The following is a 27,687-nucleotide window of genomic DNA, read 5'->3' as shown; positions in this document are numbered from 1 at the left end:
AGAATTATGATAGTCTTGATCAACCTTTGGTAAACATTGTGATGTTGAAAGGATAAATCAGGTAAGAGAAATCCAAATTGCTTTCCTTTGTATTGTATGGATCGACCACCTATGTTATATAACTAAAATCTGTTCTGTACACTCAGTGGTGGTGGGGGGGAGAGGAGGGGAGAGAGAGCGAGCTGCTGGCTGGCCTTTAAATTTGTGTGTGGGGGGGGGTGGGGGCGGCGACCGAACGTGGCATCGGTGATGGGGAGGGGGGGTGGGGGGGAGGAGAGAGAAAGAGAGAAAGCTGCTGGCTGGCCTTCAAATCACCGGGGGGGGGGGGGGGGGGTGGGGGGGGCACCGAACGGGACATCTTAATTTGCATACAAACAGCAACACAGGCAGGACACTGCTGCCAGTTTCGGCGCTACTGCGCATGCGCGAACACCGGACCCAACGCCACTGTGCATGCGCTACGCTGCTCGCACTGATTTCAGTGCAGGGCTGTAGCTCCGCCCCCCACTGTTTAATCTGCGCCGTGCCAGGGCACTCCAGACTCTTCAGAATGGCCAGCATGGGGCCATTTTTTTCCGGCGTGTAAAGGGTAAGTATGCCAAAAAAACAGGTTGGCCAAAATTGGACCCATGATCCCTACCTCCCCTCTCTCCACACATGCTGAGTGTTTCCACCACTTTCTGTTTTGTTTTTCTCTACACGCATACTGACTGAAATGCTGGTTGCTAAGAGAGGCACGTATTTCAGAAGATGACAGCCTTCTTCCCTTGTCGGAATGTTAATATATGCTGTCATTAATATTGTTTTAAAAGATAAACAAGGACTAAAGAACCATTGACACTCTTACTGATGTGCCTTCAAATCGCATTAAATGCACGGGTGTTGGGGGCCTCAGTAAAGGGGTTACCGATTTTGATAGTACGAGGGAGCCAAACACACCGTTCACGGTTAACAACCTCGACCAGAGAATGATACCGCACAGAAGGAAGCCATTCGACCATTTGGTCGAACTATCCAATTAATCTGCAGTCACAAGAACAGGTCAGAGGCTGGGTATTCTGTGGCGAATGTCTCACCCACTTCCTCCCCAAAGCCTTTCCACCATCTACAAAGCACAAGTCAGGAGTGTGATGGAATACTCTCCACTTGCCTGGATGAGTGCAGCTCCAACAATACTGAAGAAGCTCGACACCATCTAGGACAAAGCAGCCCGCTTGATTGGCCCCCCATCCACCACCTTCAACATTCACTCCCTCCACCACCGGCGCACCGTGGCTGCAGTGTGTACCATCTACAAGATGCCCTGCAGCAACTCGCCAAGGCTTCTTTGACAGCACCTCCCAAACCTGTGACCTCTACTAGAAGAACAAGGGCAACAAGCGCATGGGAACACCATCACCTTCAAGTTCCCCTCCAAGTCACACTCTATCCTGACTTGGAAATATATCGGCTGTTCCTTCATCATCGCTGGGTCAAAATCCTGGAACTCCCTCCCGAACAGCACTGTGGGAGCATCTTCACCACACGGACTGCAGCGGTTCAAGACAGTGGCTCACCACCACCTTCTCAAGGGGCAATTAGGGATGGGCAATAAATGCTGGCCTTGCTGGCAGTGCCCACATCCCAGGAACAAAAAAAAATCCCACTCCCCTGTTCTACCCCCATAGCCCTATAATTTTTTTCCCTTGTGATTGTGTGGATAATGTGATTTAAAATGTTGACAGGGTGAGATGGGAGGCGACTTGTATCAACAGTAGACCTGTTGGGCTGAATGGCAGGCCATTTTTAGTTTTGTAAAATTCTATATAATTCTCTGTAACTCCATCCTTTTTTGTCAATCAAGCGGTCTGCTTTGTCCTGGATGGTGTTGAGCTTTTTGAGTGTTGGAGCTGCACTCATCCAGGCAAGTGGGGAGTATTCCATCACACTCCTGACTTGTGCCTTTTCTTTGTTCTTGCCTCTTCTCCTGAAGGTGCTGACTCAGATGGCAGCGCTCCTGTACTGAGACGCCAAGGCCTATTGTGCAGGATACCAGAAAGATTGAAGAGAGTGAAGGCAGGCCAGGTATATCAGGACTTAGTGACACTGCGTTTAAAAAATCGAAAGGTTGCCAGAGGAAGGGTGGACTGGAGAAGGTAAGGAGTTACACAGTTTTAATGTCCATGGGAAGAATGCAGCAAGAGTTGACAAGTCTTTATGACGAGTCTTGATATCAATACAGAAGGAATGTAGAGAGGAGGCAGAGTCTATAGGACAATGTAGCTGGTGCTTCGAAGGAACAAGGCAGGAATATCTCAGAAGACCACTGGTAATACAGGTGCAGCATCGAGAATCCGGAGTTCTGGAATCCGGAATGTTCCAGAATTCGGACTGTGGACCGATCGGTGGCAGGGTGGCCGGGAATTCGTAAAATGTCCCGGAATCCGGACCCGCCGATCCTGCTGACCTTGGGGTCCCGCTGCTGCTCGACCTCGGGGTCGCCTCACCGCTCTGCCCTTACCTCGGAATGTGAGGCAAACCTGCCTCACCCACCCCTTCCCTCAACGACTATCTGTCCCACCTGTGACAGGGACTGTGGTTCTCGTATTGGACTGTTCAGCCACCTAAGGACTCATTTTAAGAGTGGAAGCAAGTCTTCCTCGATTCCGAGGAACTGCCTATGATGATGATGGTACTGAGGCTAATCTATCCTCACAGCTGGCAAAAGGTATTCCCTTTTTGTTTTGGCACTGGGGCGGGGTGTTACGGTGACCAAATACCGACACACGTCATCATTTAGTTGAAATGCTGTTAAAAACGCTGTTCGGGTGGGGGAAGAAAAATAATTCAGGTGTCCCAAAATACAATGAAAAGACAAGAGCCCAAGCAGCTGGTGGGGAGAGGGGAGGGGGGAAGTGACTGCACATTTGAGTTCTTTAGCGAAAGCCCAAAAAATGTGGACAAACAGTAGAAACAAAATCTCGCGCCTGATAATTGCTTAACCTAACTTGTAAGCACAGCCTGATCAGCTATGAGCAACTATTTCTGCAGGGAGCAGGCAGACCTGTGCCAGGAGAGAGAGCGAGCTTCGCTTTACGTGCTTGCTTTTGACAAATGTGGGTCAGATTATTAAATTGTCTCTTTAATCAGCAAACTGTGAAGGCTCTTAATTGACTGCAATTACGATCCCTTTCTCACCTGCACAGCTTCTAGCCTTAACCTTCGATGATCTAGATGCTTGTGACAAAGGTCGAGTCTTCAGCATGGGATGCTTGGTACCGATCGCGTCACGTGCTGCAAGGATTTTTTAGAACACAAACCATGATTAATCGCGTCTCGAGGAGCAGCAGGTAAATACAGCTAAGCAAAGCGTTTCTATCCTAATTAACTTTATTGAGCACCTAGAGCTGGGTGGAATCTCAAGGTCAATAAACACACATATGAAAATATCAACAAAGGGGTTGACATTCCATTTGCAGAACATCGTAGCGTGGGGGCAACTCTGACAACAATAACTGGTATTTATATAGCGCCTTTAACGTAGTAAAGTGTCCCAAGGCGCTTCACAGCAGCGTTATAAGACAAAACAGACAAATTTGACACCAAGCCACACAAGGAGAAATTAGGGCAGGTGACCAAAAGCTAGGTGAAAGGGATAGGTTTTAAGGAGCGTCTTGAAAGAGGTGGGAGAGGTGGAGAGGTTTAGGCAGGGAGTTCCAGAGCTTGGGGCTGAATCAGCTGAAGGCACGGCCACCAATGGTTGAGCGATTATAATCAGGGATGCTCAAGGGGGCAGAATTAGAGGAGCTCAGACATCTCGAGGGGTTGTGAGGCTGGAGGAAATTACAGAGATAGGGAGAGGAGAGGGCCATGGAGGGATTTGAAAATAAGGATAATTTTGAAAATGAGGCATTGCTTAACTGGGAGTGAATGTAGGCCAGCGAGCACAGCGGGTGATGGGTGAGCGGGACTTGGTGCGAGTTAGGACACGAGCTGCCGAGTTCTCGATGACCTGAAGTTTACGTAGTGTAGAATGTGGGAGGCCAGCCAGAAGTGCATTGGAATAGTCTCAGACCTCCGCAATGGAACTGGACAGAGTGGACCAGAGGGGCTCTCCTGGCATCACTCCCCAGGAAGGAACCTTCTTTTCCTGTCAGCCGTAGCTCAGTGGGCAGCACACTCGCCTCCGAGTCAGAAAGTTGTGCATTCAAGTCCCACTCCAGGGACTTGAGCACATGTATCTAGGCTGACACTCCCAGTGCAGTGCTGAGGGAGTGTTGCATTGTCGGAGGTGCCGTCTTTCAGATGAGATGTTAAACCGAGGCCCCCGTCTGCTCTCTCAAGTAAAAGATCGCATCGCACTATTTCGAAGAAAAGCAGGGGAGTTCTCCCCGGTGTCCTGAGGCCAGTATTTATTCCTCAATCAACATAACAACAGACTATCTGGTCATTATCACATTTATGTTTGTGGGAGCTTGCTGTGCGCAAATTGGCTGCCGCATTTCCTACACTACAGCATTGACGACACTCCAAAAGTACTTAATTGGCTGTAAAGTGCTTCGAGACGTCCGGTGGTCGTGAAAGACGCTATATTATGGCAAACCGGGATTAGAATGCAACCGAAGGGAAATCCAAAAAGGTGAAAGGCTCTTCCAATGTTGCCTCTAATTTTTTTTGGGGTGCGCGGCCCACTCAAATATCCGCGCATGCGCGACTTTTCCATTCAGAAGGTCGGTGTCCAGCCTGCGCGGGACCCCCAGACACGGGAACATTGGTCTCTGCGGTATTCGAGCTGTTTAAAAACAATAATTTTTGTGTTCAAGGACAACCATTAATAGAAACAGTGTAAAATATGTGCACTTGTGAGCATGCTCACAGGCTAGTACAGCTGTTGAGTTGGGAGTGGCTAAGCCAGTCACGTGATGTTCACAAGACTCAATAAAACCCCAGCCAGTTGGGTTCAGGGGATCCACGATGAGGCAGGTGGTTGTGAGCCTGGTGGTAGAACTGGTAATGTGTAGTGTGATTGTTAAACCTTTTGCGAATAAACCAACTAGTTCTTAATAGCAATGTGTTGCTATGAATTCTTACGCAAAGAACCCATGAAGCAAATACATTAGAGAGAGGCAGGGCAAGATAAAAAGTCCTCCAACATCAAGTGAAATTACTTGGCATAGTTGGGTGGGAGGGTTAAAGAGAGACACAGTGCGAACATGGAACAGCTTAAAGCTAGATCAGCAGAGAGATTCAGTACACTTCTGAGCTTACAGTAACCGAACCAAAAGATTTCAGCGTCTCTGAACTTCGAACAATGGCAATTTGATCAGACCTGGACTGATTTATGCATTTTTTTTAATTGTTTTGAAGAGGAAATACAGTTTTATTCAAATCAACATTTCACTCAGAATTTTTTCCCCAGAAGAGCCAAGCGATGCAAGTAAAAATAAAACCAGACTTTAAATGGAGCCGCAAAGTTTCGCTTTGTGTGGTTATCTGTGCACATATACATAGGATAGCGGACCTGTCATGGTTCTGCTCACATTAGCTCAGAGGCTTTATACGAAGAGGGAAATTATCCCATGCAATGCTCAATGAGATATTCTGTTGCTGAAATGAAGCCGCCTCTCTCTTAAGGCCACAAAGTCCAGTAAACACTAGGTGAGTTGACAAAAAGGCCATTTTGGAGACTGCAGACGTTGTGGCTCCAGTATCTTAAGCTCCGGGAATAATAGAAATTTACAGCACGGAAGGAGGCCATTTCGATCCATCGTGTCCGCGCCGTCCGACAAAGAGCTATCCAGCCTAATCCCACTTTCCAGCTCTTGGTCCATAGCCCTGTAGGTTACAGCACTTCAAGTGCACAGCCGAATACTTTTTAAATGTGGTGAGGGTTTCTGCCTCTATCACCCTTTCAGGCCGTGAGTTCCAGACCCCCACCACACTCTGGGTGAAGACATTTCCCCTCATATCTCCTCTAAACCTCCCCCCAATTACTTTAAATCTCTGCCCCTTGGTTGTTGACCCCTCTACTAATTCGATAAGGTGCCACACAAAAGGTTACTGCAGAAAATAAAGGTACGCAGAGTCAGAGGAAATGTATTAGCATGGACAGAGAATTGGCTGGCTAACAGAAAGCAGAGAGTCGGGATAAATGGGTCCTTTTCGGGTTGGAAATCGGTGGTTAGTGGTGTGCCACAGGGATCGGCGCTGGGACCACAACTGTTTACAATATACATAGATGACCTGGAAGAGAGGACAGAGTGTAGTGCAACAAAATTTGCAGATGACACAAAGATTAGTGGGAAAGCGGGTTGTATAGAGGACACAGAGAGGCTGCAAAGAGATTTGGATAGGTTAAGCAAATGGGCGAAGGTTTGGCAGATGGAATACAATGTCGGAAAATGTGAGGTCATCCACCTTGGGAAAAAAAACAGTAAAAGGGATTATTATTTGAATGGGGAGAAATTACAACATGCTGCGGAGCAGAGGGACCTGGGGGTCCTTGTGCATGAATCCCAAAAAGTTAGTTTGCAGGTGCAGCAGGTAATCAGGAAGGTGAATGGAATGTTGGCCTTCATTGCGAGAGGGATGGAGTACAAAAGCAGGGAGGTCCTGCTGCAAGTGTACAGGGTATTGGTGAGGCCGCACCTGGAGTACTGCATGCAGTTTTGGTCATCTTACTTAAGGAAGGATATACTGGCTTTGGAGGGGGTACAGAGACGATTCACTAGGCTGATTCCGGAGATGAGGGGGTTACCTTATGATGATAGATTGAGTAGACTGAATCTTTACTCGTTGGAGTTCAGAAGGATGAGGGGTGATCTTATAGAAACATTTAAAATAATGAAAGGGATAGACAAGATAGAGGCAGAGAGGTTGTTTCCACTGGTCGGGGAGACTAGAACTAGGGGGCACAGCCTCAAAATACGGGGGAGCCAATTTAAAACCGAGTTGAGAAGGAATTTCTTCTCCCGGAGGGTTGTGAATCTGTGGAATTCTCTGCCCAAGGAAGCAGTTGAGGCTAGCTCATTGAATGTATTCAAATCACAGATAGATAGATTTTTAACCGATAAGGGAATTAAGGGTTATGGGGAGCGGGCGGGTAAGTGGAGCTGAGTCCACGGCCAGATCAGCCATGATCTTATTGATGGCCTACTCCTGTTCATAATTCTTTTGTTCTTATGTATGTTCTAAGGGTCATTGGTCCTTCCTATCCACTCTATCCAGGCCTCTCATAATTATATACACCTCAATAAGGTCTCCCCTCAGCCTGGAGTTTATGTACTTAAGAGAAAGTGGCAGGTGACTATGTACAATGCTCCATCTGGATACATAATACGTATGCATCAGTGCAACGCGATCCTGTGTGCAACGTAAGCGGATATATCCCAAATCCTGCACGCTGGGGTGAAACCTTTCCAATAAAAAAGCAAGTTGCGATAAAAATTGGTGTCCTATTGTTTGAACAGTTGTGTTTAAATAGAGGATGTGGATGAGATTGGGGCAACTGGCTGGGAGGAGTTACTGAACCAGGCACTGTGAAGGAGCTGAATTAACATTGGCAGATACGCTTATTAACCCTGCAGTGATACACCTTCAGCTGGTGATGTCAATTTGCTATGTCCAGCTCAGTAACTCCTCCCAGATCATTCTCCAATGTCACCCGATACGCACTGCTTTAAACAAGGTAAAAGAAAAAGATGTTCATTGTTTACTGATAATGACAATTTCTGGATATATTTTCTTTTCTCCAATGTTAAGGAAAATGCAACAGGAATATAAAGTGGAATATGCTCCTACAATGATGAATAAAACATAATTTGTGTAGTATCAATAGTCCTACTCTCATCACCATAGGCAGTCCCTTGAAATCGAGGAAGACTTGCTTCCACTCTAAAAGTAAGTTCTCAGGTGACTGTACAGTCCAATACGGGAATTACAGTCTCTGTCACAGGTGGGATAGATAGTGGTTGAAGGAAAGAGTGGGTGGGGAGTCTGGTTTTCCGCTCGCTCCTTCCGCTGCCTGCGTTTGATTTCTGCATGCTCTTGGCGACGAGACTCGAGGTGCTCAGCGCCCTCCCGGCTGCTCTTCCTCCACTTAGGGCCGTCTTTGGCCAGGGATTCCCAGGTGTCGGTGGGGATGTTGCATTTTAATCAAGGAGGCTTTGAGGATGTCCTTGAAACGTTTCCTCTGCCCACCTGGGACTCGCTTACCGTGTAGGAGTTCCGAGTAGAGCTTTGGGAGTCTTGTGTCGGATAATGTGGCCCACCCAACGGAGCTGGTCGAGTGTGGTCAGTGATTCGATGCTGGTGATGTTGGCCTGATCGAGAACACTAACATTGGTGCATCTGTCTTGCAGAATCTTGCAGAGACATCGTTGGTGGTATTTCTCCAGTGATTTGAGGTGCAACCCAGGGTAACCTAATCCCCACCCTAACCCCAACCCCGCGATTCCCAAAAGTTCAGGCCTACCTCAGGCGTTCCGCCACACCGCACATCGGCGTTTCCCGGCTGGACCTCCTGCGGCGGTTGGACAACTCGACACGAGCTGCACCTCCCAGCTGGACCTCCTGCGGCGACTGGACCTGGCTATCGGGCCTCCACCTCCTCCCCCTGGACCTCTCCTTCCTCACTGATGGCCTGGTCTTCTCTCCTCCTCCAGCATCCGGTGAGTACAATGGCTGTGACCGCCCCCCTGCCCCCCCATTCTGAACTCCAGTGCACCGCTGGCCCTGCCAATGCCTGTCCCCAAACAAACCTTCGACCACCTACCACCAAGGGCGCTACCCAGCGCCGAGCCTGCGACCAACACCTCGCCGTAAGCAATTAGGCCCATATAGCAGTGCCTGGTCTCCAGTCGTCCTGGACCCCCTTGCCACTGGACCAAGACCTCGCTCAGCTAAGCCCGTGTGGTAGCTGGCGTGCAACGATCACCCTACGTTAAAAGAAATCACGCACAGGCATCTTCCACTTCTCTAACATGAAGTTCTGGACTTGGAACATCAGGACCCTCATGGACAACCCCAACAGCGACAGACCGGAATGCCGCACCGACTAATTGCCCGGGAACTTAGATGCTTTGATATCGACATCGCAGCACTAAGCGAGACCCGGCGGGCAGGGGAAGGCCAGCTCAAGGAACGAGGTGGAGGGTGCATCTTCTTCTGGAAAGGGAAACCAGAGGCAGAACACCGCCCCCATGGAGTCGGCTTCGCCATCAAAAACGAGCTGGTCGACCGCCTCAAAGACTCCCCTGCGGGGCTAACGAATGCCTCATGACGCTTCGACTCACCCTATCCCGGAACCAGTGCGCCACAGTCATCAGTGCTTACGCCCCAACACTTGATGCAACAGATGAGGCCAGAGGGTTTTTATTCCAAACTCGAAAAATCCCTGACCTGCGTGCCCGCGGATGACAAACTGATCCTCCTCGGCGACTTCAACGCCAGGGTCGGCAGGGACAGAGACCTCTGGGGAGGCATGATTGGCAGAGAGGGGGTAGGGAAAGCAAACTCCAGCGGTGCCCTACTCCTGACAAAATGTCGAGAGCATGAACGTGTCATCACCAACACCTTGTTCCGCCAGAGAGACAAATACAAGGCATCGTGGCAACACCCTCGCTCCAAGCACTGGCACCTGCTTGACTATGTCATCATCCGAGCCAGGGATCGAAAGGATGTGCGCATCACCCGTGCCATGACAGGAGCTGACGACTGCTGGATGGACCACCGCCTAATCAGATCCATCGTTGGCATCAACATAGCCCCAAAGCGAAGGGGGCAGCAGAAGCAGTGTCACAAAAAAGTCAATGCCGGGGCATTTAAGGACCCAGCTAAGAGAGCCCTTTATAGTCAGCGCCTCACAGATAACCTGGCGTGCCTTGATGCCCCCGAGACACAGAATGACCACAGCGCTTGGTCTGCCCTCCAGGCCTCCATAACCAGTGTCTGCAAGGAGACGCTCAGTCACTCAACCAGGAAACACCAGGACTGGTTTGATGAGAATGATCATGAGATTCAAGAACTAATAGACTGCAAACGCAGGACATTTCTGAACCTCAAACAGCAACCCAACTCCGAACAGCAAAGCAGCATTACATACGGCTAAAGGCTAAGGTACAACAAAAAACCCGGGACCTAAAGAACAGGTGGAGGATCGAGAAAGCACAGGAGATACAACAACTGGCCGACAGCCTTGATGTGCGAGGATTCTTCACCGCAGTCAAGGCCAAGAACAGGGAAACACTCATCAAGGACACGAGGCAGTCAGGGCCTGCTGGAAGGAACACTTCGAAGATCTCCTCAACCAAGACTCTGCCTTTGACTCGAGTGTTCTCGACTCTATTCCGCAGCATGCTACCCGCCACCACCTCAGTGAGACCCCAACACTGCATGAGGTAGAAAAGGCCATAAGACAGCTAAAAAACAAGGCTACGGGAGTGGATGGAATCCCTGCTGAGGCACTGAAGTATGGCGGAGAGATACTGCTGGCGTGAATACACAACCTCATCTCTCTCATCTGGAGGGAAGAGAGCATGCCGGGAGATCTTAGAGATGCAGTGATCATTACCATCTTTAAAAAAGAGGACAAGTCCGTCTGCAGCAACTACAGAGGAATCTCCCTGCTATCAACCACTGGGAAAGTCGTCACTAGAGTCCTCCTCCATCGTCTTCTCCCCGTGGCCGAGGAGCTCCTCCCGGAGTCACAGTGCGGATTTCGTCCCCTCCGTGGCACAATGGACATGATTTTTACAGCGCGACAGCTGCAGGAAAAATGCAGGGAACAGCGCCAGCCCTTATACATGGCCTTCTTCGACTTTACAAAGGCCTTTGACACTGTCAACCGCAAGGGTCTATGGAGCGTCCTCCTTCGTTTTGGATGCCCCCAAAAGTACGTCATCATCCTCCACCTGCTCCACGACGACATGCAGGCCGTGATCCTTACCAATGGATCCATCACAGACCCAATTCACGTCTGGACCGGGGTCAAGCAGGGCTGCGTCATTGCCCCAACCCTCTTCTCAATCTTCCTCGCTGCCATGCTCCATCTCACAGTTGATAAGCTTCCCGCTGGAGTGGAGCTAAACTACAGAACCAGTGGGAAGCTGTTCAACCATCGCCATCTCCAGGCCAGGTCCAAGACCACTCCAACCTCTGTCGTCGAGCTACAGTACGCGGACGACGCCTGCGTCTGTGCACACACGGAGGCTGAACTCCAGGACATAGTCGACGTATTTACCGAGGCGTATGAAAGCACAGGCCTTACGCTAAACATTAGTAAGACAAAGGTCCTACACCAGCCTGTCCTCGCCACACAGGACTGCCCCCCAAACATCAAGATCCACGGCGTGGCCCTGGACAACGTGGACCACTTCCCCTATCTCGGGAGCCTCCTATCAACAAGAGCAGGCATTGATGATGAGACCCAACACCGCCTCCAGCGTGCCAGTACAGCATTCGGCCGCCTGAGGAAAAGAGTGTTTGAAGATCAGTCCCTCAAAACTGTCACCAAGCTCATGGTCTACAGGGCCGTAGTAATACCCGCCCTCCTGTATGGCTCAGAGACATGGACCATGTACAGTAGACACCTCAAGTCGCTGGAGAAATACCACCAGCAATGTCTCCGCAAGATCCTGCAAATCCCCTGGGAGGACAGACGCACAAACATTAGCATCCTCGTCCAGGCCAACATCCCCAGCATTGAAGCACTGACCACACTCGATCAGCTCCACTGGGCAGGCCACATTGTTCGCATGTCAGACACGAGACTCCCAAAGCAAGCGCTCTACTCGGAACTCGTCCACGGCAAACGAGCCAAAGGCGGCAGAGGAAACGTTACAAGGACACCCTCAAAGCCTCCCTGATAAAGTGCGACATCCCTACTGACATCTGGGAGCCTGGCCAAAGACCGCCCTAAGTGGAGGAAGTGCATTTGGGAGGGCACTGAGCTCCTCGAATATCGTCGCCGAGAGCATGCAGAAATCAAGCGCAGGCAGCGGAAGGAGCGTGCGGCAAAGCCAGGCTCCCTGCCCACCCTTTCCTTCAACGACTATCTGTCCCACCTGTGACAGAAACTGTGGTTCTTGTATTGGACTGTTCAGCCACCTAAGAAATCATGCTAAGAGTGGAAGCAAGTCTTCCTCGATCCCGAGGGACTGCCCATGATGATGAGTAATCCAGGGACTATGCCTATGCTATGGGATGGTGCCACAATATAACCCTGAAAGCTGCCGGATTCTTGCAAAAACCTACTGGTTCACTAATGCCCTTCTGGGGAGGGAACCTGCCCGGTCTGGCCTACATGTGAAATCAGTCCCACACTGTATGGTTCCCTCTTAATAGCCCAGTAAACCATCAGTTGTAAAAAAAATCAATCACCCCTTCAGTAGAACAGTAGCATAATGGCTATGTTATTGGACACAAGTTCAAATCCCACCTTGGCAGCTGGGGAATTTAAATGCAGTTAAGTGTATAAAATTATGAGGGGCCTCGATAAAGTGGGTAGGAAGGGCCCGTTTCCCTTGGCAGAGAGGTCAATAACCAAGGGGCTTGGGTTTAAAGTAATTGGTAGAAGGATTAGAGGGGAGTTGAGGAGAATTCTTTTTCACCCAGAGGATGGTGGGGGTCTGGAACTCACTACCCGAAAGGGTGGAAGAGGCAGAAACCATCAACACATTTAAAAAATACTTGGTTATGCACTTGAAGTTCTGCAACCTATAAGGTTTCCGCCCTTTTTAAAAAAAAAACCCACCCCACCATTTCAATTTTTTTTTCTGTTTCCCGTGGCAGCTGGTGATAATTCCGCCATTCACACCCCATCTAGACTCATCCTTTGTTTCCTAACTTGTGCCATTACCATCTCACTTTGGCCCATCATCCTTTTTGTCTCTCAAATCTCTCCTGCCTTCCACCCTATCACAGACCTTCCCTTTTATTCGTTCCTCCCCTTCCCCCTTTCACTTCCTTCAGAGTCTGTTACATCTCAAACCTTTTGCCAGTTCTGACGAAGGGTCACAGACCTGAAACGTTAATTCTGTTTCTCTCTCCACAGATGCTGCCTGACCCGCTGAGATTTCCAGCATTTTCTGTTTTTAATTTCAGATTCCAGCATCCGCAATATTTTGCTTTTCCATAAGGCTGCTGACCAAGAGCTGGAAAGTGGGATTAGGCTGGATAGCTCTTTTTCAACCGGCGCAGACACGATGGACCGAATGGCCTCCACCTGCGCCGTAAATTTCTATGATTCTATAAGAAGACAGCAGCCCACCACCGCCTTCTCAGGGCAAATAGGGATCATAGAAACATAGAAAACAGCAGTTTGGCCCTTCGAGTCTGCACCGCCATTCAATATGATCATGGCTGATCCTCTATCTCAACATCATATTCCCGCTTTTTCCCCATACCCCTTGATGCCTTTTGTTTCCAGAAATCTATCTAACTCCCTCTTAAATATATTCAGTGACTTGGCCTCCACAGCCTTCTGTGGTAGAGAATTCCACAGGTTCACCACCCTCCAAATGGAAAAATTTCGCCTCATCTCGGTCCTAAATTTCCTACCTCATATCCTGAGACTGTGACCCATTGTTCTCGACTTCCCAGCTAGGGAAAACATCCTCCCCACATCCAGTCTATCCAACCCAGTCAGAATTTTATACGTTTCAATGAGATCGCTTCTCATTCTTCTAAACTCTAGTGAATACAGGCCTAGTCGACCCAATCTCTCCTCATACAACAGTCCTGCCATCCCAGGAATCAGTCTGGTGAACCTTTGCTGCACTCCCTCTGTGGCAAGTATATCCTTCCTTAGGTAAGGAGACTAAAACTGCACACAATACTCCAGGTTCGGTCGCACCAAGGCCCTGTCTAACTGTAGTAAGACATCCTTGTTCCTGTACTCAAATCCTCTTGCACTGAAGGCCAGTATCACCCACATCCCGAGAACAAATGAACAAAAATCTGTAGCTGGATGATGCTAAACCTGGCAATAAAAGTTCTGATCTGTACAATGCAGTGCTGGGCGCCCTACCCCATCCCGTGAATAATACTAGCAGCTCTCCTCGATGTTACTTTTCCTTCCCACTTACTAATAGTATTTTAAATGAGACGAGTTTCAACCTTCACTAGATGTCAGGACATTTTCCTCGAGAGATGTTGATCACCTCTACTTTTGGGCAGTTGAGCGCCACAGATGCTGATAACAATCAAAGCATGCTGGCTGGGAGACAAATCCATTTGCTGAGTGTGCAAAGGCGTTTCATTATCCATATTTAATTCAGTCTTAAAAATGATTTACTGCTGAAAAGTGCACCATGCACAGGCCGGCACAGCAGTGCCAGATATGGAGTTCTAATAAATTATGCTGCAGAGTAGAACTGCTTCCACAATTCATAGTGATTAGCTCCCGATCTCCAGCTATAGCATGCAAGGGCAGATACTCCATAACCCCCAACAGGAGAAATATCACAGGGAACAAAAATAAGATGAAGTTGGCCGACCCAGAACTTGCATACGAGCGTACAAAATTGACAGGCAGGAAAAGGTCAACAGGTCCATCAAGCCTTCGGTATCTCCGAGTAAGGAAGTTACAGAGCTTCACTGGCAGAGGCTTGGAACCCTGTCTGCAGCCTACCCGTCCGTGGATGGTGTGTCCAGATTACAAAGGTGGAAAAAGGACGAGAATGAGCCAAGCTGAAGAACCGGGGGGGGGGGGGGGGGGACAGAATTTACACGGGAGTTCTCCAATCTTCCACTGTAACCTCCGTGGAAGCCCCAGAGATGCTCTGCTTTCATGGGATTTCCACCAATCTTTTGCTGACGTTACAGGACAAGGTTGAGAGAACCCCACCCACCTGAGGAAATTCTAGCTCCGATCTTAGTGTCGGCTGTGGCTCAGTGGGTAGCACCCTCGCCTCTGAGTCAGAAGGTTGTGGCTCCAAGACCAGGGACTTGAGCACAAAAAATATCTAGGCTGACACTCCCAGTGCAGTACTGAGGGAGCACTGCACTGTCAGAGGTGTCGTCTTTCGGATGAGACGTTAAACCGAGGCCCCTTCTGCTCTCTCAGATGGACGTAAAAGATCCCACGGCACTATTTCGAAGAAGAGCGGGGGAGTTCTCCCCGGTGTCCTGGGGCCAATATTTATCCCTCAATCAACATAAACAAAAAACAGATTATCTGGTCATTATCACCTTGCTGTTTGTGGGAGCTTGCTGTGTGCAAATTGGCTGCTGCGTTTCCTACATTAAAACAGTGACTATACTCCGAAAGTACTTTATTGGCTGTAAAGCGCTTTGAGACATCGGGTGGTCGTGAAAGGCGTTATAGAAATCCAACTTTCTTTTTCTTTAAAATAAAGATGGTTAAGATGCGATCGAATAGTGATTCCAAATTATGAAGGGGTTTTGAGAACGTAAAGAAGGAAAAGCTATTCCCCCTGGGAGTCTGGAAGTCACTGCCTGATAGGGTGGTAGAGGCAGAAACCCTCATCACATTCAAAAAGTACCTGGATGTGCACTTGAAGAGCCATAATTAATGATTCCCGGGATGGCGGGACTGACATATCAAGAAAGACTGGATCAACTGGGCTTGTATTCACTGGAGTTCAGAAGAAGGAGGGGATCTCATAGAAACGTTTAAAATTCTGACAGTTTAGACAGGTTAATTGCAGGAAGAATGTTCCCAATGTTGGGGAAGTCCAGAACCAGGGGTCACAGTCGAAGGATAAGGAGTAAGCCATTTAGGACCGAGATGAGGAGAAACTTCTTCACCCAGAGAGTGGTGAACCTGTGGAATTCTCTACCACAGGAAGTTGTTGAGGCCAATTCACTAAATATATTCAAAAAGGAGTTAGATGTAGTCCTTACTACTAGGGGGATCAAGGGGTATGGTGAGAAAGCAGGAATGAGGTACTGAAGTTGCATGTTCAGCCATGAACTTATTGAATGGCGGTGCAGGCTAGAAGGGCCGAATGGCCTACTCCTGCACCTATTTACTATGTTTCTATAACCTACAGGGCTATTGACCTAGTGCTGGAAGGTGGAATTAGGCTGGGTAGCTCTTTTTCGACCGGCACGGACACGATGGGCCGAATGGCTTCCTTTTGTGTCGTAATTTTCTATGATTCTATGAAAAAGCTTTTCCTCCCTGCCTATTTCTGTCCGTGCTGTCCAGCCAGCCTCCCTGCTCCTTGTCTGACCACAAGGTTTCCATCCCTGGTACCAACAAGCCCAACCCATTTTCTAAGATGCCGCCCCGCTACCAGACTGCTGGCCATCTTCACACCGAACACTGGTCTGCAGCGCAGCCTCTGTCTCAACCTGGTAACCCACCCACCTCCACACAATTCAGTGCTCTCATACCAATCCGAGCTACTTTTAGTCCCCTTAGCGCTAGTCACACTGCAACCCATCGGCCTGGCGTCGCCTCAGCCCCGGCTATTTATCAATGTTATTTTTAATTACTGGAGCTTTCAAAGAGGAAGTGAAAGAAAGCCTTGCATTTATATAGCGCCTTTCATGGCCACCGGACATTGCAAAGCGCTTTTTGAAGTGGGGTCACTGTTGTAATCTAGGAAAAGTGGATAAATTTTGAAAAACAAGAAACATGTAAAAAGGAATGGGGAAAGCCATTAAATGAATATCTCTTTCAGGAGAACCGGTCGGTACAGGCACAACAACAACTTGTATTTACATGGCGCCTTTAACGTAGTAAAACATCCCAAGGCGCCTCATAGGAGTGTTTTAAGACAAAAGAAATTAATTTGACACTGAGCCACAGAGGAAGAAATTACAGCAGATGACCAAAAGCTTGGTTAAAGAGGTAGGTTTTAATGAGCGTCTTAAGGGAGGAAAGAGAGGCGGAGAGGTTTAGGGAGGGAGTTCCAGAGCTTGGGGCCCAGGCAGCTGAAGACACGGCCACCAATGGTTGAGCGATTATAATCAGGGATGCTCAAGAAGACAGAACTGGAGGAGCACAGACATCTCGGGGGGGTTGTGAGGCTGAAGGAGATTACAGAGATAGGGAGGGGCGAGGCCATGGAGGGATTTGTAAACAAAGATGAGAATTCTAAAATCGAGACGTTGCTTAACCGGCTGAATGGTCTCCCTCTGTGCTCGAATGCTCTATGATGCCAAACGAGTTCCAGAAAGCGACGAGATGCCACGCATGACTGATGTACCTTTATTTGTGCAACTACAGCAGGTTATGCCCACTGATTTATTTATGTAGCAGCAGTACTTGAGAAACACAAATCTGTTTCCTCATCGGTCTGCGGTCATCGACGACTATCTACTCAATTCTGCACAAATTTAATATAACCTCAGCATCGTTGAAATGCATCACAGCCAAAACACAACTAAAAATGGGCTGGAAGTCACTACCAGTGACATGTGCAAACTTCAATGGTATGTTTTGTTATTTTATATTCTATTATTTACCTGGGACATGACCACCAAGCCCGTAACACTGCCACCCTATTTTGCCAGTACCCGTACAATGAAGGAGCTTCATATCAGTTGTAAAATTATACTGATGAAGGATTACTAGCACAGTTACTTGTGTGAAATAGCTTGCATGTTTTAAAAATATTTTCTGGTGCCTTTTTATAGTCATAGAGTCATTATGGCACAGAAGGAGGCCATTTGACCCATCGAGTCCACGCCGGCACTCTGCAGAGCAATCAAGTCAGTCCCATTGCCCCGCTCTATCCCTGTAGCCCTGCAAGTTCATTTCCCTCAAGTGCCTATCCAATATTCTTTTGAAATCATTGATCGTCTCCGCTTCCACCACTCTCATCGGCAACGAGTTCCAGATTATTACCACTCGCTGTGTAAAAACTTCCTCATATCCCCCCTGTATATCTTCCCCAAAACCTTAAATCTGTTACCCTTAGTTCTTGTACCATCAGTTAATGGGAACAGGTTGAGCGATTATAATCAGGGATGCTCAAGAGGGCCGAATTAGAGGATCGTAGATATCTCGAGGTGGGGGCGGGGGTTGTGGGGCTGGAGGAGATTACAGAGCTAGGGAGGGGCGATGGCAATGGAGGGATTTGAAAATAAGGATGAGAATTTTGAAATCGAGACATTGCTTAACCGGGTGCCAATGTCGGTCAGCGAGCACAGGGGGTGATGGGTGAGCGGGACTTGGTGCGAGTTAGGACACGGGCAGCCGAGTTTTGGATCACCTCTAGTTTACATAGGGTAGAATGTGGGAGGCCAGCCAGGAGTGCGTTGGAATAGTCAAGTCTGGAGGTAACAAAGGCATGGATAGGAACGAAACAACAAGACATTACTCCAGTAAGGATGTTTAAAATCTTGCGATTTTGTGTTGAAGGCGGAGGAATGTTTGTACTCGAGTGTGGAACATTCTTTGTTTCAGGCAATGAGCACAGCTACTCCCAGATCAGAGGCAGCATCATTAGACGCAGAACAACGTGCTTCAGCTCCAGCCTCGGAAGTGCACCCACTATTACATCAATGTCTTTTTAAAATTTCACACACCAGCCATCCTATGGCCTCTCCAAGAGATTGCTACTTTTGTGCCAAATTTAGTGCAGATTAGTTCTCGAGACCATCATCATCATAGACAGTCCCTCGGAATCGAGGGGGACTTGCTGCCATTCCCAAAGTGAGTTCTTTGATGGTTGAACAGTCCGATACAGGAGCCACAGACCCTGTTACAGGTGAGACAGACATTCGTTGGGGAAGGGGTCGGTGGGGCTGGTTTGCCGCACGCTCCTTCCGCTGCCTACGCCTGGCCTCTTCATGCTCCTTGCGTCGAGACTCAAAGAGCTCAACACCCTCCCGGATGGACTTTCTCCACCTCGGGCGGTCTGCGGCCAGGGTCTCCCAGGTGTTAATGGTGATGTCGCACTTTACCAGGGAGGCTTTGAGGGTGTCCTTATAATGTTTCCGCTGTCCTCCTTTGGCTCGTTTACCATGAAGGAGCTCCACATAAAGCATTTGCTTAGGAAGTCTTGTATCTGGCATGCGTACTATGTAGCCTGCCCAGCGAAGCTGATCGAGTATGGTCAGTGCTTCAATACTGGGGATGTTAAGTCTGGCCGAGGACAGTGATGTTGGTGCGCCTGTCCTCCCAATAGAATTGCAGGATCTTGCGGAGACATCGTTGGTGATATATCTCCAGCGACTTGAGGTACCTTCGGTACATCGTCCATGCCTCAGACCCATACAGGAGGGCGGGTATTACTACAGCCCTGTAGACCATGAGCTTGGTGGTAGATTTGAGGGCCTGGTCTTCAAACACTCTTTTCCACAGGCGGCTGAGGGCCGCGCTGGCACACTGGAGGCGATGCTAAATCTCCGCATCAATGTCTGCCTTTGTTGATAAGAGGCTCCCAAGATATGGGAAATGGTCCACCTTGTCCAGGGCCGCACCGTGGATCTTGATGATTGGAGGGCAGTGCTGTGCGACGATGACAGGCTGGTGAAGGACCTTTGTCTTACGGATGTTAAGCGTAAGGCCCATGCTTTCATATGCCTCAGTGAATACATTGACTATATCCTGGAGTTCAGCCTCTGAATGTGCACAGACGCAGGCATCGACCGCATACTGCAGCTCAATGACAGAGGTTGGGGTGATCTTGGACCTGGTCTGGAGGTGGCGTAGGTTAGACAGCTTCCCATTTCGACCAATGCCTACCTGAAGCTCGATTAAAATTGCTCCAAATTCATTTCACGTAGGACTTTCTGATACTTCAATCCCAGCAGTCTAGCCTGAATTTGAACCCTAGCCCTAGAGGCTAAAGGTGAATGCACCAACCTAGTGCCTTGCACATTCTATGTACTCAGCCTTCATAACTATCTTAAGCTTCTTTTACCGCTCATTCCAATGGAGCAGCACCTACCATCTACTATGCAACCACTTGATCGCATGCACTACCGCTCACCAGAAACAACCATTGTAAAAATCTCTTGAAGTGAATGCAATTAAAGTCAGTTGTAACTCAGTGGGTAGCACTCTCTCGCTTGAGTCAGAAAGTCGTGGTTTCAAATCCCACTCCAGAAACTTGGGCACAAAAGCTAGGCTGGCTACTAGGGGAGTGCTGCATTGTTGGAGGTGCCGTCTTTCGGATGAGACGTTAAACCGAAGCCCCGTCTATCCTCTCAGGTGGATCCTCTCATGGCACTATTTCGAAGAAGAGCAGGGGAGTTCTCTCTGGTGACCTGCCCAATATTTATCCCTCAATCAACATCAATACAACAGATTATCTGGTCATTATCACATTGCTGTTTGTGGGAACTTGCTGTGTGTTTATTGACAATACTTCAAAAGTACCGGTACGTCATTGGCTGAGGTCGTGAAAGGCGCTGTAGAAATGCAAGTTTACACCACATCTGATGACATTGCTAACAATACCTTTTTCCATTTATGGAGAGGAGATTGTTATTAGGAAGATGTGGCGGTTTGGGGAAAGGAAAGAAATACTTGCACCTTTGTAGCTCCTTATCACTTTATCAAAACTTCTCAAAGCAATTCAAAGAATGAATTACTATTCTGGACTGTGGGCAAATGCAGCAGCCAATTCATCATCAGTGAGTCCCACAAACGACAATGACCGTTTAATTTGTTCTACCCTCCATAAACTAGAGGTCATCAAAAACTCTGCTTCCTGTATCCTAACTCGCACCAATCCCGCTCACCCATCACCCCCTGTGCTCTGTGACCTACATTAGCTCCCAGTCTGGCATCACCTGAATTTTAAAATTCTCCTGGTTTACAAATCCCTCCATTGGCCTCGCCCCCTCCCTATCTCTGTAATCTCCTCCAGCCCCACAACCCTCCGAAGTATCTGTGCTCCTCTAATCTAGCCACCTTAGCATCCCCGATTTTAATTGGTCAGCAATTGGAGGCCGTGCCTTCAGTTGCCAAGGCCCTAGGCTTTGGAATTCCCACCCTAAACTTCTCCGTTTCTCAATCTCTCTTTCCTCCTTTTAGACATTCCTTAAAACCTACCTCTTTGACCATCTGCCCATATATCTCATATGGCTTGGTGTCAAATGTTGTTTGATAATCACTCCTGTGAAGCACCTCAGGGTGCTTTACTACATTAAAGGGGCTATATAAATACAAGTTGTTGTTGTTTAGTTCCAGTCTATTGCCTATGCCACCCCATCAGTGCAAAAACCACATTTGACAGGAAAAAAGTAAGAGGGAAGTGCGTTTCATTTTTCAGCACCAACATCGTTCAGCTTGACAAGTGCAAAACAATTCTCTGAAGGAAACATGATAAAGTGAAGACTCGTTAGTCACTTTACACATGTTTCTTGCAACAAAGGAAGAGCAAAAAAAATGATAAGAATCAGAAGGATTTATTGAAGTGTCAGACACCAGTACATTTTCGTTAATCAGTCGACAATAGCTGGCTGCACCTTCCCTGAACTAAGCAGTACTCCCAAATTAAGGTTAGATATTTAAGCAGATCAAAAAGGTTTTTTTTCTACTCGCCATGTGTTTTCCTTGGGTGTACACATGTACGGACACACACTCGCACACACAGAAATAATGTACCAAGAATGGGACATAAACAGGTGAACGGTTTAAAAAAAATATTCATCCAAAATAGGAAAAACGCCAAGGAAATATAGGAAAATCTGCAGTGATATATTTATAGCTTCACTGTTCTTTTACATGTGACCTTTGATTTAATCTTTGTTGGGAGTGTTTTAAAAAATATTTTAAGACCTTCCTTTGTTTCTTCTCTCATCTCACTTCGCAAGTCCTTGAATTTTTTTTCCCCTGCAGTTCCAAGTTGCTGCTTCGGATTCCCTCTTGCTCATTCCCCCGTGGCGTCTGACAAATGCAGGATCGTGGTCCCATTCTCCTCCTAGTGACAGGCAACATACAAAGACCCTGGTGTTTGCAGGACACAAGACTGCAATGTCTCCCTCTCTCTCTCTCCTCAGATGTGAGAGAGAGAGAGAGGGGGGGAGGGAGGGAGGAAGACAAGAGAACGGAGCTGATCAGAAACAAGGGTCACATTGTATGTCCACCTCCGTAACATCACCTGTCTCCGCCCCTTGCCTCAGCTCATCCATGCCTTTGTTACCTCTAGACTTGACTATTCCAACGCACTCCTGGCTGGCCTCCCACATTCTACACTACATAAACTTGAGATCATCCGAAACTTGCCTGCCTGTGTCCTAACTCACACCAAGTCCCGCTCACCCATCACCCCTGTGCTCGCTGACCTACATTAGCTCCTGGTTAAACAACATCTCGATTTCAAAATTCTCATCCTTGTTTACAAATCCCTCCATGGCCTCGCCCCCTCCCTATCTCTGTAATCTCCCTTCAGCGCCTCAATGCCCCCAGGATGTCTGCTCTCCTCAAATTCTGCGCTCTTGCGCATCCTTGATTATAACTGCTCAACCATCGGTGGGCCATGCCTTCTATCTGCCTGGATCCTAAGCTCTGGAACTCCCTCCTTGCCTCTCTACCTCTCTTTCCTCCTTTAAGACACCCCTTTAACACTTACCTCATCTGCCGTAATTTCTTCTTATGTGGCTCGGTGTCAAAGTTATTTGTTTTGTCTTGTAACACTGCTGTGAAACGCCTTGGGACATTTTACTACGTTAAAGGCGTTAAAGGAGGTTGGGCCTCTACTCATTGGAATTCAGAAGAATGAGAGGTGTTCTTATCGAAACGTATAAGATTATGAGGGAGCATGACAAGGTGGATGCAGAGAGGATGTTTCCACTGACAGGGGAGACTAGAACTAGAGAGCATGATCTTAGAATAAGGGGCCGCCCATTTAAAACTGAGATGAGGAGAAATTTCTTCTCTGAGGGTTGTAAATCTGTGGAATTCGCTGCCTCAGAGAGCTGTGGAAGCTGGGACATTGAATACATTTAAGACAGAAATAGACAGTTTCTTAAATGATAATGGAATAAGGGATTATGGGGAGTGGGCAGGGAAGTGGACCCGAGTCCATGATCGGATGAGCCATGATTGTATTGAGTAGCGGAGTAGGCTCGAGGGGCAGTATGGTCTGCTCCTGCTCCTATTTCTTATGTCCTTATAAACACAAGTTGTTGTTGTCACAAATTGATGCAAAGGGAATGGAGGCAGGTACATAAGGTAGGCAAAGCAACTCAGCAATAGTGCATCCTGGCAGCCATTTTGGGAAGTTAGTGGGATCAGTCGCTTTGATGCCTTGAATTAAAGTTGGGGATCTCACAAAGAACTAACCAAAATCTAATGGTCAACATGCCATTGACCCCACATACAGAATTTTTAAGATACCAACTTTGAAAGAGGATTACTGCATGCTGTAGGAAAGAAAAACTTTTGGATAAGTTTAATATAACTCAATGCAGAATGTAATCTACTCAACAGAGTCAAAACATACCTGCAATCGCACTGGAAAACAAGCCTAATGCATGCGTGTCATCCACCCATTTGATATCGAATCCTTTTTTCCTACCAAGAAAGCACTCACAGTTACCAGAGTTCCAATCATTTGCACAAAAAATAAAAGACTGAGACAGCTGTTAGAATTAAAACTGTTGAGAGATACACAAAATCATGCAGACAAAAAGACCAGGTTCCCCAATGTTGCAGTTAGCAATGGCAGCATGCAGCTGAGCCATGCTGAGCAGAACATGCCTAGTTTTAGTCTCAGTTTATATTAAGTTACATAGAATATCATAGAATCATAGAAATTTATAGCACAGAAGAAGGCCATTTTAGCCCATGGTGTCCGCGCCGGCCGACAAAGAGCTATCCAGCCTGATCCCACTTTCCAGCTCTTGGTCCGTAGCCCTGTAGATTACAGCACTTCAAGTGCACATCCAAGTACTTTTTAAATGTGGTGCAGGTTTCTGCCTCTTCAGGCAGTGAGTTCCAGACCCCCACCACACTCTGGGTGAAGAAATTTCCCCTCAAATCCCCTCTAATCCTTCTACCAATTACTTTAAATCTATGCTCCCTGGTTATTGACTCCTCTGCTAAGGACAATAGGGCCTTCCTGTCCACTCTATCTAGACCTCAATTAAATGGGCCCTCAGCCTCCTCTGTTCTAAGGAAAATAACCCCAGCCTATCCAATCTGTCCTCATGGGGAGAGTGCTGGCTGGGAAAAGGTGCAAAGTGCAGCTGGCACAAGGGGCTGCAGAGCATCCTATCCGTTCCACCTTGGCCCCTCATAATTTTAACACCTCAACAAGGTCTCCCCTCAGCCTACTCTGTTCCAATGAAAACAAACCCAGCCTATCCAATCGTTCCTCCAATATATGGCGCAGAAACAGGTCATTCAGTCCAGCTTGTCCATGCCGCCGTTTATTCTCCAGTTGAGCCTCTTCCCAGCCTTGCTCATCTAACTCTCAGGCTAACACTCTATTCCCTTCTCCCTCATGTGTTTATCTAGCCTCCCCTTAAAAACATCTGTACTATCCACCTCAAGCACTCCCTGTGGTAGCGAGTTCCACATTCTCACCATTCTCTATTGGATCTCACCACTCTCTATCGGATTTCTTGGTGACGATCTTATATTGATAGCTTCTAGTTTTGCTCTTCCACAAAAGTGGAAACGCACTCTCTGCGTGTCTACTCTATCAAATCCCTTCACAATTCCAATCTCAACTCAGCTCACTGGCCTCAGTACCCTGGGTTAGGGAGTGGGAAATCAGCCAGGGTTGTGTGTATGTGTATAGTTGAGAGAGAATTGGCTCGGTTGTGGATGAATAAGCCTGCCTGCACTGACTGTCCAGCCAGTATTGGAAGCCCAATGGGGCCTGTGGAATTGTAGCCCAGCAAGAAGCGAGGGAAAGAGGGAGTGCGAGAAAGAGTGCGAGAAAGAGAAATTGGACACAAAAATGACAAGTGAGTCAAGGATTATGGGGAGCGGGCAGGAAAGTGGAGTTGAGGCCAAGATCAGATCAGTCGTGATCTTATTGAATTGCGGAGCAGGCTCGAGGGGGGTTGGGGCAAATGGCCTACTCCTGCTCCAATTTCTTATGTGAACAGAATTTGAAAGTGGAAACAGCAAGTTCCCTATGGGGCAAATTGTTTTGGGGGGGGTGGGGGGGGGCGAGGGGCAGGTTGGAAACTGTTTGTGTGGATCTTCAGACCCAGATCTGAGCAATACTGCAGAGCCTTGTCAACCTATCCACCGTAACAGGGAATAATGTACTTCACAAGGAGACGGGAAGCAAAAAAGTGAGAGAATGACACGACTTCAACAAAAAAGAAAATCACCTTAATAAGCCTTGGAGATGTGAAAATAAGAAGTAATTTGCAACAGATAGATGATACTTCACAGACACTGCAATACAGCTGGAATTGTCAAATCTGATTACCTTCCTCCTAGCACAAATATAACAAAGTGATGCACTGCGACAGCAAGGAATCTGATTATTGAAATAATTACAAGGCGTTTAGAAATTAATCTTGCACAACTGAATGCTTAACTTGTAACCCCCCCAACCATAATGGCAAGCAGTTCTGTGGCATACACAATACAGCTTGATTAGAAAATCAGACTTCCGTTTATATAGCGCCTTATCAGCACTCAAAACTACTTCACAATGAATTACTTTGCAGTCGGCGACTTGATAGTAGCAGCTGTTTTGTGTGCGACAATGATCCACAAGACAGAAATGAAAGAAATACAACTGTTTTGGCTTAGCTGGCTGAGGGTAGCATGCTGGCCAGGAGATGAAGAGAATCCCCTACTCTTATTTGAATGGCACCGTACATGGGGTCTCTCCACATTGACCTAGACGGGGGAAAGGAGGTCTTGGGTTTCAGCGCTCATTCTGAGAACAGGACCTTGGACAGCGAAGACCTCTCTCAGCATTGCATACGCGTGTCATGGAATCATAGAAATTCACAGCACGGAAGGCGGCCATTTCGGCCCATCGTGTTCGTGCCGGCCGACTAAGAGTTACCCAGCTTAATCCTACTTTCTAGCTCTTGGTCAAAGGATGTCAAGCTCAGCTTCAATCAGGGCCTTGAATGGGGACCACTTTACTGATGAGTTTTCACACTGGGATCTAAATCCCAAATAAGAACATAAGAAATAGAAGCAGGAGTAGGCTATAAGGCCCCTTGAGCCAGCTCCGCCATTTAATACGATCTTGGCTGATCCGATCATGGACTCAGGTCCACTTCCCTGCCCGCTCCCCATAACCCCTTATTTCCTTATCGATTAAGAAACTGTTTATCTCTGTCTTAAATTTATTCAATGCCCCAGCTTCCACAGCTCTCTGAGGCAGCGAATTCCACAGATTTACAACCCTCAGAGAAGAAATTTCTCGTCTCAGTTTTAAATGGGCGGTCCCTTATTCTAAGATCGAGCCCTCTAGTTCTAGTCTCCCCCATCAGTGGAAACATCCTCTCTGCATCCACCTTGTCAAGCCCCCTCATAATCTTATACGTTTCGATCAGATCACCTCTCATTCTTCTGAATTCCAATGAGTAGAGGCCCAACCTATTCAACCTTTCCTCAAAGATCAACCCCCTCATCTCCGGAATCAACCTAGTGAATCTTCTCTGAACTGCCTCTAAAGTAAGTAATGCCAAGACAACCTTTTTAAGTGCCGCAGCCTAACCAAACCTGCGTGTAAAGTTGGTCAGCAATCCTCACAAAGGTGAGTACTGATTTCTGATAAGGAATGCTAATCAACCCATATACGCCCTCCTTGCATTGAAGCCTATGCTCCCCTCCATCACTGCTGCTAATAAAGCTCTTGAGTGCTTTGAGAGATTTTACCTCCAGTGCCCAACCAGGCATTCCAGGTATTAATCACTATTTGTGCTTTGCTGACATCGGTACTGGCGCTTTTTTCCAGTTTACCTTCATGACCCCTTGTAATGCATTTGTGATTTCACTTGAAACAGTGGCTCTGGGTTAACTGTTAGTATTCCACACATAGATCGCGATAATGTCCTCCATCAATTTCGAGCCGGAGTTTTTTTTGTTGCTACATTTCCTCTGACACAGCCTCATTAAGTTCACCCCATTAAATTACATTTCGATTAGACTTTAATGGGGTGGGGGAACGAGGAAACACGGACAAGGAGAGCAGGCTAGAAGTGATGATCTTTAGACCAGAACTAGAGTGCAAGTTCTCAGCTGCATCATGAACCCCTGACGTTTGGTAGGTAAAATCCCAAACGGAACAGCAACCGTGGTGATGAATGGTGGCCACAGATTATTTGCTGTCAAAGGAGTAGAGAACATCTGGTGAATATTTACAGTAATTACAGGGAGGGAAAATGAGTAATTTATTGAAATTAAATGTACAGCAGGAAAAGCAGTGATAAGGACACTGGGCTGTGGGAGGGGATGGAGATTTTGTTTGCTATGTAACATTAAAGAAAAATTCTTTCACTAAACTGGGGAGACTTCTGGCGACAGTTTAATAAAACAATTTCTTTAATTTTGCGCCTCTCTGTGTAGGCTTGTAAAAGGTAATTTTAAACCAAGAGGGATTTGCTCCCATGTAAATATCCTGGAGCTGCAAATATTGACAACATAATAAACCCGAGCTTTTGCACGCTAACTTTAAAATGTGCGTTTTTACTTAGTTCCAAGTAATTGGATATTTTTAGCAGTGTACATACAATAATTTGAAGAATATTTAAGGAGTTAAGGTGCATGAAAATTCAAGGGATATTCTGGTGATGGGACAACAATTTAGTCGTTCAAGTGAGGTTTATCTGCCCTAACATGCCTTACACAGG

At 47.5% G+C, this 27,687-nt stretch overlaps 1 protein-coding gene across 1 annotated transcript in view; it reads right to left on the bottom strand.

Moving 5' to 3' along the window:
* Window positions 1-27,687, bottom strand: part of r3hcc1l (R3H domain and coiled-coil containing 1-like) — a 165,597-nt gene that overhangs the window by 57,127 nt on the left and 80,783 nt on the right. The window contains exons 3-4 of the mRNA XM_070873947.1: window positions 23,352-23,422; window positions 3,178-3,273 (exon numbers count right to left, since the gene is read on the bottom strand). Coding sequence (XP_070730048.1) covers window positions 3,178-3,273; window positions 23,352-23,422 — 167 coding nt within the window. The remainder of the gene's footprint in view (window positions 1-3,177; window positions 3,274-23,351; window positions 23,423-27,687) is intronic.

Source organism: Pristiophorus japonicus, chromosome 3 (genome assembly GCF_044704955.1).
Source record: "Pristiophorus japonicus isolate sPriJap1 chromosome 3, sPriJap1.hap1, whole genome shotgun sequence".
NCBI lineage: Eukaryota > Metazoa > Chordata > Chondrichthyes > Pristiophoridae > Pristiophorus > Pristiophorus japonicus.
This window is presented reverse-complemented; position numbering and strand designations above follow the sequence as displayed.